This window comes from Euprymna scolopes, chromosome 19 (assembly GCF_053919585.1).
Source record: "Euprymna scolopes isolate OS-2025 chromosome 19, ASM5391958v1, whole genome shotgun sequence".
NCBI classification, from domain to species: Eukaryota; Metazoa; Mollusca; class Cephalopoda; order Sepiida; family Sepiolidae; genus Euprymna; species Euprymna scolopes.
The window spans coordinates 36,767,798-36,781,260 of record NC_136500.1 but is presented as its reverse complement, the minus strand read 5'-3'; the positions used below and the strand labels follow the sequence as shown (position 1 = coordinate 36,781,260).

Genomic DNA, 13,463 nt, shown 5'->3' with positions numbered 1-13,463 from the left:
TATAATTTCAGGTTCAAATAAACAGCTACAGCAGGAATTGGAATGCATCCTACTAAAGCCTAATTGTAACAGCTGGTGAATTTCAAAAATGCAATCTGGATATGAGGACACTTTAGAAGAACAATATGCAAAATAAAAAATAATTAAGCATTTACAAATCGAGGATGGGGGGGGGGGGGTCATTACAAAATCTTACCGAAAACGCTGTTTTATGATGCTCACATTTTGATCACTTTATTTACTTAAACTCTTAAAATATATAATATACATTATCATTTATTAATTCATTTGAAAGTACATTCATTTCCAAACAAAACGGTGGTATTTCAAAAACTTAAAGTGCTTTGGTTTTTAAAATATGACTATTTTAGAAGAATCCGCTTGAAATCTGTGATTATCCAAAGCGTTTTATTATCCGTGTGTATTGCTACTAAAAATAATGTAGGTTATATTTGATCACAAAAAGATTTGAAATAAAACCAAAAATTCATACATTTTATCAACATGAAAAAGGAGTTGTGTTCGCAGTCGACAGAGATTGGCAGTCCCAGAAAAAATTCCTTTTTCATACAAAACTGGAAAGAATCAAAAGATAAGCAGAAATCCGTTGAGAACAAACAAAAGAAAATTATACGAAATGAAATATTATGAGATGGGCTTTGGTAATTTGCATTATTCGGACTACCCTTCTTGTCTTGGATGTTATTCTCACAACGTTTCGGCCGATGTAACTTCCAACTTTCTTCAGGTGCATCTTGTCAAACTCAGAAATTTCGTGTTAAACTCAGAATTTTGAACTGAACACTTATTTAATCCAAAGTTTATTGTTCTTCTTCTATCAACCTTTGCTGGATAAAATTTTTAAGTAATTCTTAATTATAGTCTTAGTATCACGTTTATCACCTTCAAAAGACTGTCACTTATAACTGAGCTGTTACACATATTAACCCTTATCCTTGAGAGGCCTACAGGCCTTGATAAGTGATGACTCTCTTGTAAAAAGACAAAAGAAAACTGATTATTACTTAGTAGTTTATCCATTTTACCATGGGTACATATGATTAAAAGTTCTCAAGTTTGACAAGATATTTTGAAGAAGATCAGAAGTTACATTGGCTGAATCATTGAGAAAATTGCAAAAAAAGTGCAAACAGTAGTTTGAATAATCCAAATTAACACAAGATTAAATAATACAATGTATAATTTGAAGGTAAAAAAATATTACATTTGCTTCTTTTATAGAAAAAATTCAAACAAATCTGATTCAACAAAAATGAACGAGCGTTGATCCTTTTATTCGATTCTTCTTAAGACTTTTAAAAGAAAAAAATATTAAAACAGCAAACTAACAGATGTCTTTTGAATTTTAATGTAACACTTTCAAATGAATGATTGCTGTGGGTCCTTTGTAAGATCCAAAAACAAAACTACTACATATTTGACTTCTTTGCAGTACAATGCTAACAAGGTTAATGAGATGGAAGGAAGGTTACTGAAAAGGTGAAGAACCTTATGAGAGAGTTAAGGATGATTAATGGTTACTTATATGAACAATATATGACAGGAATCTATTGACATTGGATGTTGTAGTCTGCCAAGAAGCAGTTCTGTGGCAATGCTACTCAGCAAGTGCTCATCTGAGCTCCAATCTATGGTCCTTTCATGAAAAACACTTGTCTATCTGAAACCACTATCAATAATTTCCCTCACTCTTTATCTGTGCCTAAACCTAAATATAGATTCCATGAACAAAGCTTCTTTCTTAGAACTGCATACTCGTGGAACTCTCCTCCATTTGCGTGCTTTCCAGCTGACTACAATATGATTATCTTCGTCCAACGTAAACAAGTTCTTGATGAGCCATCCTCCTTAAGTAATCCAATTTACCAAATTTCTACTACTAATGATTACAACGATATTTTCTGATTGACTTCCATACACTAATTAACCTTTATCCTCAAGTGGTATCTGGGCCTTGATAAGTGTTCTACAAATGGGAGACCTTTGTAAAGTAGCTCTGTTTGTGACGTTGCCATTATAAACAAACAAGAGGAAAGAAATAAATAAAAATCTGAGTCAGCATTTTTTTCTTTTTCTACAAAACGTTTTTATTACCATTACTTTCCCATCTCGACACCACTTAAATGTCTCTCACCATCGTCCATCTTGTCTGGCATTCACTTTTCTTCTTCCTCTGACCGCATGCTGGCCACAGCCAGCCCATTCTCGTCCTCAGCCTTATATGTCCACTGTCTTTGACGTCAACTTTCTTTCTCCTGAGCACATCGTGCACATTTCTTAATTTGCATATGTGCATTTTTCAGCTACTCCTGCTGCTAATCGCTTTGCAAGCCAGCCATCCTTTGCTGCTGCTGATATTTTTGCACTTGCTCATATGCACTATGCACTATGTTCATGGAAATTTTTCCTGATACTATTCGCATAGAAAAATAAAATAAAATTATTCTTCGTTGTTAGAGCAAAGTGAGTTCTTGAGTGGTTATTATCTGAAATACTTTGACAAAACAAAAAAAAACTTACACAATTTTCTTTCAATACAGACTAGAATGTCCTGACCATAAAAAATAATGCTATCATTTTTTATTTACTTTCAAACTGATCCACAACTTCTATAATTAGAGTCACTTGAAAAGAAATAGTCATTGTGTTGTTTACAAACAATTTAATACTTCAGCCAGATGTTAGCATTTACTTCTCCACATACTGAATTATCTCCCTTTGGATTAAAGGCAAAGAAATTGCTATTTAAATAAATAGATTTTCTTTTAGCACTTCTTTGTTAGAATAGCGAAATTTAAAAATCGAAATATTTAATCTATAAATATAAAAGCGAAAATGTATGTATGTATGTGTGTTCGCTTTTTCTGTGTGTCTACAAAAGGCTTCTTTCAGAGAAGCGGTCGCTCGCTTCACAACTTTTTAAAACTTTTTATATCACATATAAATCATAATATCTCACACTTAACAACGAAGCTCGCCTGTCTATTTAATTTGCTCGATTTCGGGAAGATAACTATTCAATATTTGTCGCTCGCCGCATGTTTTTCCTATAACATCTTTGGGGGGGGGAAGCGTTCGGCAGTAAATGAATACTATTCCGCAGTCAAACTTGACCTCATCAACTCATTAAAACGAGCACCTGCTAAATCCAAGTAATTAAATAAATTCAAACGTGTTTCCGTAAGCATCTCGCAGTGGGGCAATGGTTAACGTCGCACGCTTTTTTTTTCACAACTTTGCCTCAACGGTTTGGGTTCGATCATCATACTTACACTTTTTTTTTAACCCCCTCACACACCTCCAAACACCCGGGTAACGCCAGGTACCCCTCGCTAGTTATAACTAAAACCAATAATATCTACTTAATTGTTATGTCACAATAATAAACATATCCAAAAATTATGAAAACTGACATGGTAGAAAATTGATTATTAACGGAAAATAGTTTTCTGAAGAAAATTTGTGAAAATTGAGTTTTGTTAAAAAAAATATTAGCAGGAGAGTACACATTGTAACGCGGGAGGTAATTATTTTTTAAAAACCTTGAAAATCTTAGGCCTATTTAGGAAAACTCAATTTTCTCAGTCTCAAAAACCATTTTCATTAAGAATTAATTTTCTATCTTATTGTTTTTTGTAATTTTTGGATATGCTCATTACTGTGACATGATAATTAAGTAGATACCATTGGTTTTTAATTGAAATTCAATATTTCGATTTTCAAATTTTACTATTATAATGAAGAAGTATCCTTTTTGTTTATGAATTACCACTTATCAAGTCCAAGAGCCATTAAAGTATGGAGGTTACTGATATGGATTGATGCTCAATTTGAGGGTAATGTAATATCTGTTTTGTTCTTGTGAAACCATCTTCCTCGATATTACAGTAATCATGCAGAATATGAACCATGTTTTGTCATATTTTGACAGGTTATGCAAACGGCTGAAATGCTTCGCCAATGAAATCACAGAAGCCGACAATTGGCAAACACAATAAAAATATATGGCAGAAAATTCAATAATTCTTTTCAAAAATTAGTTAAAGTCAACATGAATCTAGACGCTTCCTGAAGCAATTGATGAATAAAAAGGAAAGTCGCTGAACCTGTGCACATATATGCAATTTCAAAAAGAAAAAAATTAGCTGATGCAACTACACTATAAAAGCGAAATTCAAAATTTTCAATATTGAATTTCGAGGCAAACCAATGCTCTTCACTTAATTGTCATGTTACAGTAATGTATATATCCAAAAATTATGAAAAATGATAAGGACCAAAATTTTTTTAAAGAAAACATACTTAGACAAAAATATGTTGGGCTGAAAAACACTGAAGAGTTCCAAGGGGAGGTAAATCGGACGGGTGCTGGGTCGGTCGACTGACAGGTCTCGCAGCTCCTCACAACAGATTTCACATCTCTCTTTGACACATGGGGGTCCACCAGCCTGGCGAAGTAACGTGTTCGGTTTACACCGGGGTGTCTGCTTTGGCAATGGACATCAGCAACACGGTCCAGGCTAAGCCGACGCCCAACCGCAGCGCAATTCACAGGTGCCGGTTCGTCCACTTCTTTCAGCATGTTCAGCCAACGGCATGGCACTCTGGTCAGGCGATCAACGCGATTCTGACAGGACTGCACCAGTGTCACATCTACGACCAGGTTGAATTCCTTCATGATCTCGGTCAGGGTAGCAAGTCGTCTCCGTATTAGCATTTCGGCTGATGCCTTCGTTGTCAACCATGCTTTCCCACTCAAGGCATCGGCTATCCACTGATGCATGCACATAGAGTCTGTGACGATGTGTAGCACTCTGGCCTGCTACTGAAGCACCAGATTTACCCATTTGAGTGTAGCATCAAGCTCAGCCAGGTTTATGTGCCCAGTGTCATTTTCTGGCCGAAGCCAGCAGGCATTTTCTACGATAAATCCGTCGACTGCAAGAGCAACGCCAAGGGCGAGTGAGCTGGCATCCGCCCATCTGTAAACTCACTCCTGTCGATGCACCAGATCCCTCGCACGGTGTCATCCTCGGTCACTCTGGCCACAGCTTCTACCAGCATGCTTCGTAGGGACGAATCATGCACCTCATCGTCTCATCCTGTCGACATGTTCACACGTCACTTTTTGACCGCCACCGCCACCTGGAGCCACCCACACACAGGGAAGTGGCCCACCAGTTTTTCACAGATGGAAAAAATGCTCCGACGCATGATGTTGGATGGAACTTCCGGGATGTCACCACTTCTTCCCCAGCAGAGTCCATCTGCGCTGCCGCTCACATGCAAGCCAAGAACTTTCGCTCCATCTTACAGGCGCTCTGGCTCCTTGCATGACAGCCTGAAGCTCTCAAATGTTCTTTCATCGCCTGGGCAGACATGAGGCTCTCATTCACAAAAATGTTGTCAATATACGACGTCACCTGTTGCACAGCTTCATCCTGACACCGGATCGCCTGCATAATCGCTGTCATAATGTTTGGGGCCATGTTCAGGCCTAACCCCAGCCTGGTCAAACAATAGCGAGTCCCTTTGATCTCGATCGTCGTGAATGGTCACACCGATTTCTCGATGTGTATCTGCAGGTAGGCTCTTCGCATGTCCAGGATTGCTGTGTATGCCCCCTGCTGCCACCACTCCCTCAGTTTATGTGCACAGACGTCAGCCCCCGCCGTGTGTGGGTCGATGTGTTCATTGAGTTCCCGGTAACCCATGATGGGTCAGACCTTCTGTTTATTCTCGTCTTGCCTAATGGCCATCAGGGGGATTAGCCCCCTTGGTGGCCCGAGCTCATCCTCTGAGTATGGAACCAGCCAGCCATTATCCATCCAAACCTGGAGTTCTGCCTTGTACTGCCCCCTGAGCCACGCAGGAGGTGGATACTCCGTCAGCCAATTCCACAAGAACACTGGTGGCTGGTCGCCCGACCACTTCTAGGATGCGGTCCACGCATTTGTGCCCTTGTCGTATTCCACGTGGAAGTTGGGTTCATCAAGAGTGATTGCCACGCAAACCTGTTCCTTGTGTTGGGAAAACCTCACATCACCGGTGCCGTCCACAGTGATTCCACTCAGCTGTGTAATAGTGTCCATTCAAGGAGAAGGTCGTATCCAAGAAGCTCTCTGTCGGCCACCAACACCTTCACAGCCACCGGGGGGCCCATCGTTAATGCTTATATGGACAATGCTCACACCGTAACATACCAGCGAGCCTCCGCCAACTGTTAATACTTGGACCTTCTGTTTCGTCTATGTGGTGCAACATTTCTTGTGTATGAGAGTTTGGGTGCATCTGGAGTCAACCAGACCTGAGCTCCTACACCCATCAACTCGCACTATCACTACAGGAGGCACCTTGTTCAATGTTGCTTTGGGAAGGGTGCTGGCACCACGGCTTCCTCCCTTTACTCGTTTCCCGGACAATTCCGTGCTACATGTCCTGGCTTGTCGCATCGGTGACAGCGTCCTCGTTTCCATGCACCATAGTTTGGGGTGCACTTCGCACCGCTTCTGCAGTCTCTAGTGAAGTGGTTGGGGCCACCACATTTGTAGCACCGTGGGCTGTCTGTAGGCGATTCCAGTGCGTCAACTGCTGTCGAGACCTGCTCCATATCATCCTTTAGGATGTTTCGGGCTCTAGCCAACAACTCCTCCAACTAAAGCTCATTGAGCTTTGTCGACGCCCGCAACAGCCAACTGGCGTCATTCGGGAGCCCAGACAAAAAGGCGCATGCCAATATTTGATTACTTGCACCACTTGAAGGGAGCACCAAGCTTCTTCAGGTCGGCCAGGTAGACGTCCACAGTCTCCCCTGACCCAAGCCGACGTTCAGAGAATTGCCTCCAGACAACAAAAGGGTCTGCATCAAATGCTCCGTACAATGCTTGTTTTATCTGCTCCATTGTCACCTCATCCCCGAGCTGCCAGTACACGGCATAAGCACCCTTAGTGAGTCTCAATGGGATGACCATAGCTGGATCCTTAATTTTGCACAACCGGCAAGCTCGCTCGGCCTTCTCCAGCCATTCAACCACCGAAGGACCAACTGGGAACCCGTCAAACTCGAGTATCAGCTTCAGGTTGAATCGGTCCATGGTAAAAAATGTATGCCGGAATAGCTCGACGTTGCAAAGAAAAAAAAGAGCACACAAAACTTTAGGTCACTGCAGCAGTGTCGTCCGTCAGTACTTTCTATAGACTCGTTTCAACCTCTCTGTCATCTGCTTCAGTGGCCTGTTTTTATAAAAGACAGTCCTCTAAATAATTTGCATATTTGCATATGTGCGCAAGAGCACACGAGATTCGACGAGACGGCATTGTTATATAACGCTGCAGGCGCCATCTTGGACCCTTTTCAGCATCATAACGCTGTGTTGGCAAAGTGCACACTGAGGCTGTTTAAGAGGTAAGCCTGCGTTCACACAATTTTTGCTACACTGTCCTTGTTATTATGTTTTGTGTTCTCAAAATGATATGGTGAGCGTTTTCTTTTTTTGGGGTTTTTTTTTTTTACATAGGCATCACCACTTATCAAGGCCAAGAGGCCACTCAAGGATAAGTGTTAAAGAGTGTACAGTAGACATTGGACAATAAAGTAATCATTAGTAATGAAAATTTGGTAAATTTGATAACTTATATAGAACGGCTCATCAAGAACTTATTTACGTTAGACTTGAACACAACCATATTGTAGTCAGCCGGAAAGCAAGAAAACGGAAGACAATTCCACAGGTGAGCAGTTCTAAGAAAGAAGCTTTGTTCATGGAATCTACGTTTAGGTTTAGGCACAGATAAAGAGTGGGGGGAATTATTGATAGTGTGTACAGCTAGACGAGTGTTTCTTGTGAAAGTTTGGTGAGGGGGAACCATAGATTGAAGCTCAGTTGAACACCTTCCATGAAAATAACGATACATCAGAGACAAACTCGCAACATCTCTTCTGTGAGATAGAGGTTGCAAGGAAGAGAAAAGGACATCTCCTACGAGGCTACAAAGTCTATTTTGAACTCTATCAAGGCAGGACAAGTTCTTTCTAGCAGCTCCTGCCCAGATGTGGCAACAATATTCCATCCTTGGATGTACCTTAATAATACAATAAAGATCAAAACCTGTATAACTCTTTGTATTCTAAAATTATCTCCCCTGCTAAAAGACATGTTAGGAAGATATTTTGATGAAAGATTTGCGCTTGGTCTACAGTTGCGACTATAAAAACAATATTTTTCAAGCAAAATCTTTAAAAATGTTTATAATTTACGTACCTGTCACCGCACAAAGAATATTGAAGATTAAGAAAATCACCCCCCCCTCCCATGTAAACACAGAATTTGGGGCGGAGGGGGTGGGGGTCAACGTGTGGGTGCTCATTTTACGTTAAATTGTTCATAAATGTTATTTTCGTTTTCAGTGCCCCTGAAAATCTATAAAAGTGGTAATTTCAAAGATTTTGCAAGGGTGGAAAGATATTTTTGTTTCTGTTTTTTTTCTTAAATCAATTATCTGCCTTTGTTGATCCTATATTCCAGATCATCTGTAAGATGGCACACTAATCCTTCGATAAAATGCGTCATAAAATTTGATTTTCTTAAATAAAAAAAAATACTTAATTGATTTACGTGATTTTTGGCATAAAATAAAATGACATCTTCGTGCGGTGACAGGTACATGCATCAAAGATTTTTCTTGAGAAAAAATTTTTTAGGCCCAAATGTAGACAAACACCGAAGATTTATCTGCTTTTGACAGATTACATAATACATTTATCATGACACTATCTTTTTTTTTAGTGAAGAGAATAGTGCAGTATCTGTTCTGTGATCATGATGTTATCATCTCAGGGATTACCTTTTCCTGTTATATAACAGGAAAAGGTAATCCCTGAGGAGGAGAGAGCAGTGTAGTATCTGTTCTATTTTCATAAAACCTCCTTCCCAGACAGGTCCTCTACTTTTGTGGGCATAGTACAGTATATGTCTGTTCATCACGATACCATCCTCCACAAGCATTAGCTTCTTCTTTGTGGGGGGGGGGGGGCAGTGTAGTATATGTTCGTTCAGCATACATAATATAAATATTACCTTGAGCTTTATGACAGTAGTGCGTGAATAAAAAGTCACAGACATGAATCACAGGCTGATGCATCTTAGAATTGAATTTCTTTATTTGTGCAACACTCTGGAAATAATAAATTTAAAAAATTAATCAGTTTTAATATTAAAATAAACCCAGCATTGCTTATAGTTCAAAGACTGGATTGATTTCAATATCAAAATGCGAATAAACAAGTTGGAACGACTGAGCCAATAACAAAAAAAAAACCCTCATCTTGGTCATGTTATCAGTACAGTATATTAAACAGCTATTTCAAGTTATTACCCCTGAATTATACCGGACAACAAAAGAATGAACTCTTTAATCTAAAAGTACAAAAAAAAAAAAAGATAGACTTTCACAACATATGTGCAGAGATTCAAAACAAGGCTTGTCCTATTTCTGGTTGTAATTTTATTGGGTGGATATGTTCCAACTAGCTTAACATATTTGCATGGTTTTCAAATTGTTAATAGTGTTTCATCATCGTTTCTAGTCACAGTTTAGATGAAACTCACAGATAATTAGCCAGCTCAGCATAGTTTTTTTTTACTAGTTGTAGCAAGTGATCTCCAAATCGTTCCCAGATAATATCTGAAAGTGTGTGAGTTGTAAAGTACAGGTATGAAGAAATAAATGGATGAAAACGATTCTATGGAGATCAGTAATATAAAACGATTTATTTAAAAATTTTACAACTGAAGGAATTACTATGATGACGAGATGTTAATTGTCTGTTGCTGATTTCAATATTAACCTCCATTTTGAATTTGTGTTATATCAAAAACGGACAAATTCATAGCAAACTATTGCAGCTGCTATATCAATGTTATGCATGTGTGCGAATGCACAGGCACAAAATCAAGTATGTGCATGCAGCACACAAGCAATTGTTGCGCTGTTGATCTGATATCTGACACACACAGTCATCAAGGTCATTTCCTTTTGACCTTTTGCTTCTGTCTCTTCTTGCATTTCTTTCTCTTTCTTTTCCCCTTGACACGATAGTGGATGGCACATAATGTGCATTGCTCAAAAAACAAAAAAACAAAAAAAAAACACGCAACATGACTCAATCAAACTAATCCTCAGATATGTAAGTTCAGACTTACTGAGGTAAGATACTTCTTGTCTAATTATAAGAAAAGACACTGAACAAACAAACACTGCAAGCATGAACTACCTCGTTAACAACTTAAACAAAATATTAATTTCAGTTCACACTTGATCGGCAAAGATCAACACCGTGCATGTATGCATGCACACATATGTCTTATGCATTCTTCACTAAAAGCTATTGTCTGTAGCTAAAATATGTAAATGTTCTTTCTTGTTTCAATAAAGTCTACGGTTGTATACATATAAACTCGGTATATATTACTATTAACACGCAAACTACCACAACAAATCTTTCTTAAAAATAGCTTTCCAAAATGTCTTTTGGCAGGGGAGATAATATTAGAATTAAAAGAGTTATCTCCCTTTAAACTTAGAACTATTTGTAGGTGTTTAGGGAATTTCCCTAATAAAATAAAATAACACAATTCTATGAACAATGACAAACAACTTCTTCAACTTAACAAGGGAAAGGTTTATTCGCAGAGCGTACTGAAGGAAGAAAGTAGAGTCGGGTCTCCACTGCCTTACGAGGTAGTTACAGCCGGCGGCTGTCGTCAATACCTTTAGTAGGAGCAGCGAAGAGAACACGCGTCTAGCACCGACGAAGGCTGGTAGCGTAAGAGAGAGTTTTCTTTTTGGGACCGGAAGCTGTCTGGTCCCTAGGGGTTAATTTGTATTCGTGTGCAAGTCCTCAGATTGGACAGTTTAATGCCGCATCACTCACTCAGAGGAAGTGAATGCGCGAGAAGAAAAGGGGTCTATTTGTGTCTGCTACATAACCCCCTGCTTAGGCTGAAAGCCGACAGAGAGAAAGGTAGCATAACAAATAGCCGAAAGAAAAATACAATAAGAAATGTCTGTTTCTTTAGGTCATTTTCTTGCAGAAAAAAAAATGTTCTTACTTTTCTGTGAAAAGTTGGAATATTTGCAGAAAACGTTCTGTTCTAAAAAGGAGAGAAGAAAAAATGTTCTTTTTCAACAGAAATACACTGTTTTGCAAAGTCTCTTCGGCCAATGTACCTGTCGACCACTACGTGTAGTGGTCACATAATTGTTCTCACGTGGAACATTTACCTCAGGTGTATGATTATGCTGTGTGTATGTTGGAGGAATGTGAGTGTATGTACGCGAACGTGAATAAGTGTACATGTGTGGACGTGTGCGCGTATGTATATGACAGCTTGAAATATGAATGTGTTTTGTGTGAGACTTGAAAAAGGCTCGTACAAATACTCCCCTTCCTAGGAAAAAATAATATACATGCAATGTATATATATTTATGTATAAATATATATATTTTTTTTTGTGAGTAATGTTTTCGGCAGTTGATTTTTTTGCCCTGCTTTTTTTTCTTTTTTTTTTTTTTTGTGGGTGTGGTTGTTTGAAAAAAACGTCACAAAGGAACGGAATGTCAAAAACGGAGTGTGTTCGTAAAACAAAGTATTTACTTACGCGTGGAAAATGCGTTTACTCTTTTTTTTTGGCTGACATTTGTTGGTTTGGTTTCTGTTGTGTGTTGACATGTGCAAAGCGTTGCTTGGACAGAGAAGTGAATTGTTCCATTTGGAAGGAAAATTTTTTGTTTCGTGTTGACGGTAGCTTCGCATGGTTCTGCGGTAATGTGTGCATCGTTTGGACGGGCGCTAGTCGCGCGTTTGTTCTTGTTGAACGGGGTCTGGTTACTGTTGTCTTCGCAAGTGCGTCTGCGGTAATGTGTGTACATTGTCTGTACGGGTGTTTGTTGTGTAGTCGTTCGTGGTTGCCAGCTGTCAACGAAACTTCCAAGTTTTGAGTTTATCCGCGTGCGTCGTGCATCTCAACTCGTATTGTTGATTCAACTTCTTCCTATGTGTTGATAGGGATGTCCTGTTTCTTTGTTGCTGCGTCTGCTGTGCGGGAGGGAATTGTATAGGCCTTTGTGATTTTGCTCCTCGCGTTTGTTGCAGGGTAATGTAAGGAAACCGTGAAAATGTTTGTCAAGCTCGAATTTGTTTTTAAATTCGGTATGAAAGTCGACAGCCCCGTGTTCGTTTTTTTTTTTTTTTTTTTTTTTTTTTGCAGAGTCTGACGAGGGTTCGTCATTGTAGTTGGTAGTAGCTATTCCTGTGGGTAGTGGTTTGGTTCGCTTGGTTTTCTTTGTTGAGAAGTTCGTTTTTTTCTTTATCAAATAAAACGCGCGTCTCGCTCAAAACAATTAATCTCAAAGCGGTAGGGTCGCCATGCTTGTTCGTTCCCAGTCAGTCGGGCGCCAGTTTGTTGTGGACTTGTGGCATAGGAGGAAATGCGTGCTCCTCTCGCGTTCCGAGGGAAAATGGATTGTCTCGAGGAAGAAACGAACGACGTGTTAAATTGAATTAAACGAACAGGAATTTCTTTGGTGAAAGAAACAAGTGAAAGAAAAGGGTACCACACGTGGTTAGTTTTGCGTGAGTCTTTCTTGCCCTGTTAAAACGCGAAAGAAGTGTCTGTTCGGAAATGTGTTATCACGTCGGAGTCACCATTTTAGGGAATTTCCCTAATAAAATAACACAATTCTATGAACAATGACAAACAACTTCTTCAACTTAACAAGGGAAAGGTTTATTCGCAGAGCGTACTGAAGGAAGAAAGTAGAGTCGGGTCTCCACTGCCTTACGAGGTAGTTACAGCCGGCGGCTGTCGTCAATACCTTTAGTAGGAACAGCGAAGAGAACAGGCGTCTAGCACCGACGAAGGCTGGTAGCGTAAGAGAGAGTTTTCTTTTTGGGACCGGAAGCTGTCTGGTCCCTAGGGGTTAATTTGTATTCGTGTGCAAGTCCTCAGATTGGACAGTTTAATGCCGCATCACTCACTCAGAGGAAGCGAATGCGCGAGAAGAAAAGGGGTCTATTTGTGTCTGCTACAGGTGCATTATTTATTAATCTAACAAGAGTAATAAACAAGAATTGATCATAATGTTATCATGTGAACGAATCAACCAATGTCTGAACCAGTTAACAAGAGACTGTCCCCATCGTAACATGATCCATCTTCATCAGATAAGAAGTGAACTTTTTCACAAACTCAACACAATCTTCTTTATAACTACTGCGCATGTCATCCATTCTCAACCTTCCCACCATCATTGACCCCTTCGCTTTATCTTCATTTATCCCTTACTCCCATACAAAAAAATTTATAACCATCATACAGTGACAGAAAAACAAGAACGTCATGATGAACCGTTTCATTGTTTAGAACTTTAGGTTTTGTAT

General features: G+C 39.3%; 1 protein-coding gene across 2 annotated transcripts in view; it reads right to left on the bottom strand.

Annotated features, from left to right (window-relative positions):
• The window catches only part of LOC145303530 (coiled-coil domain-containing protein 87-like), a 175,654-nt gene that overhangs the window by 111,951 nt on the left and 50,240 nt on the right, over positions 1 to 13,463 (bottom strand). For both annotated transcript variants that reach the window (XM_080144985.1, XM_080144986.1), the window contains exons 7-8: positions 9,099 to 9,195; positions 494 to 575 (exon numbers count right to left, since the gene is read on the bottom strand). In XM_080144985.1, the coding sequence (XP_080001111.1) occupies positions 494 to 575; positions 9,099 to 9,195 (179 nt within the window). The remainder of the gene's footprint in view (positions 1 to 493; positions 576 to 9,098; positions 9,196 to 13,463) is intronic.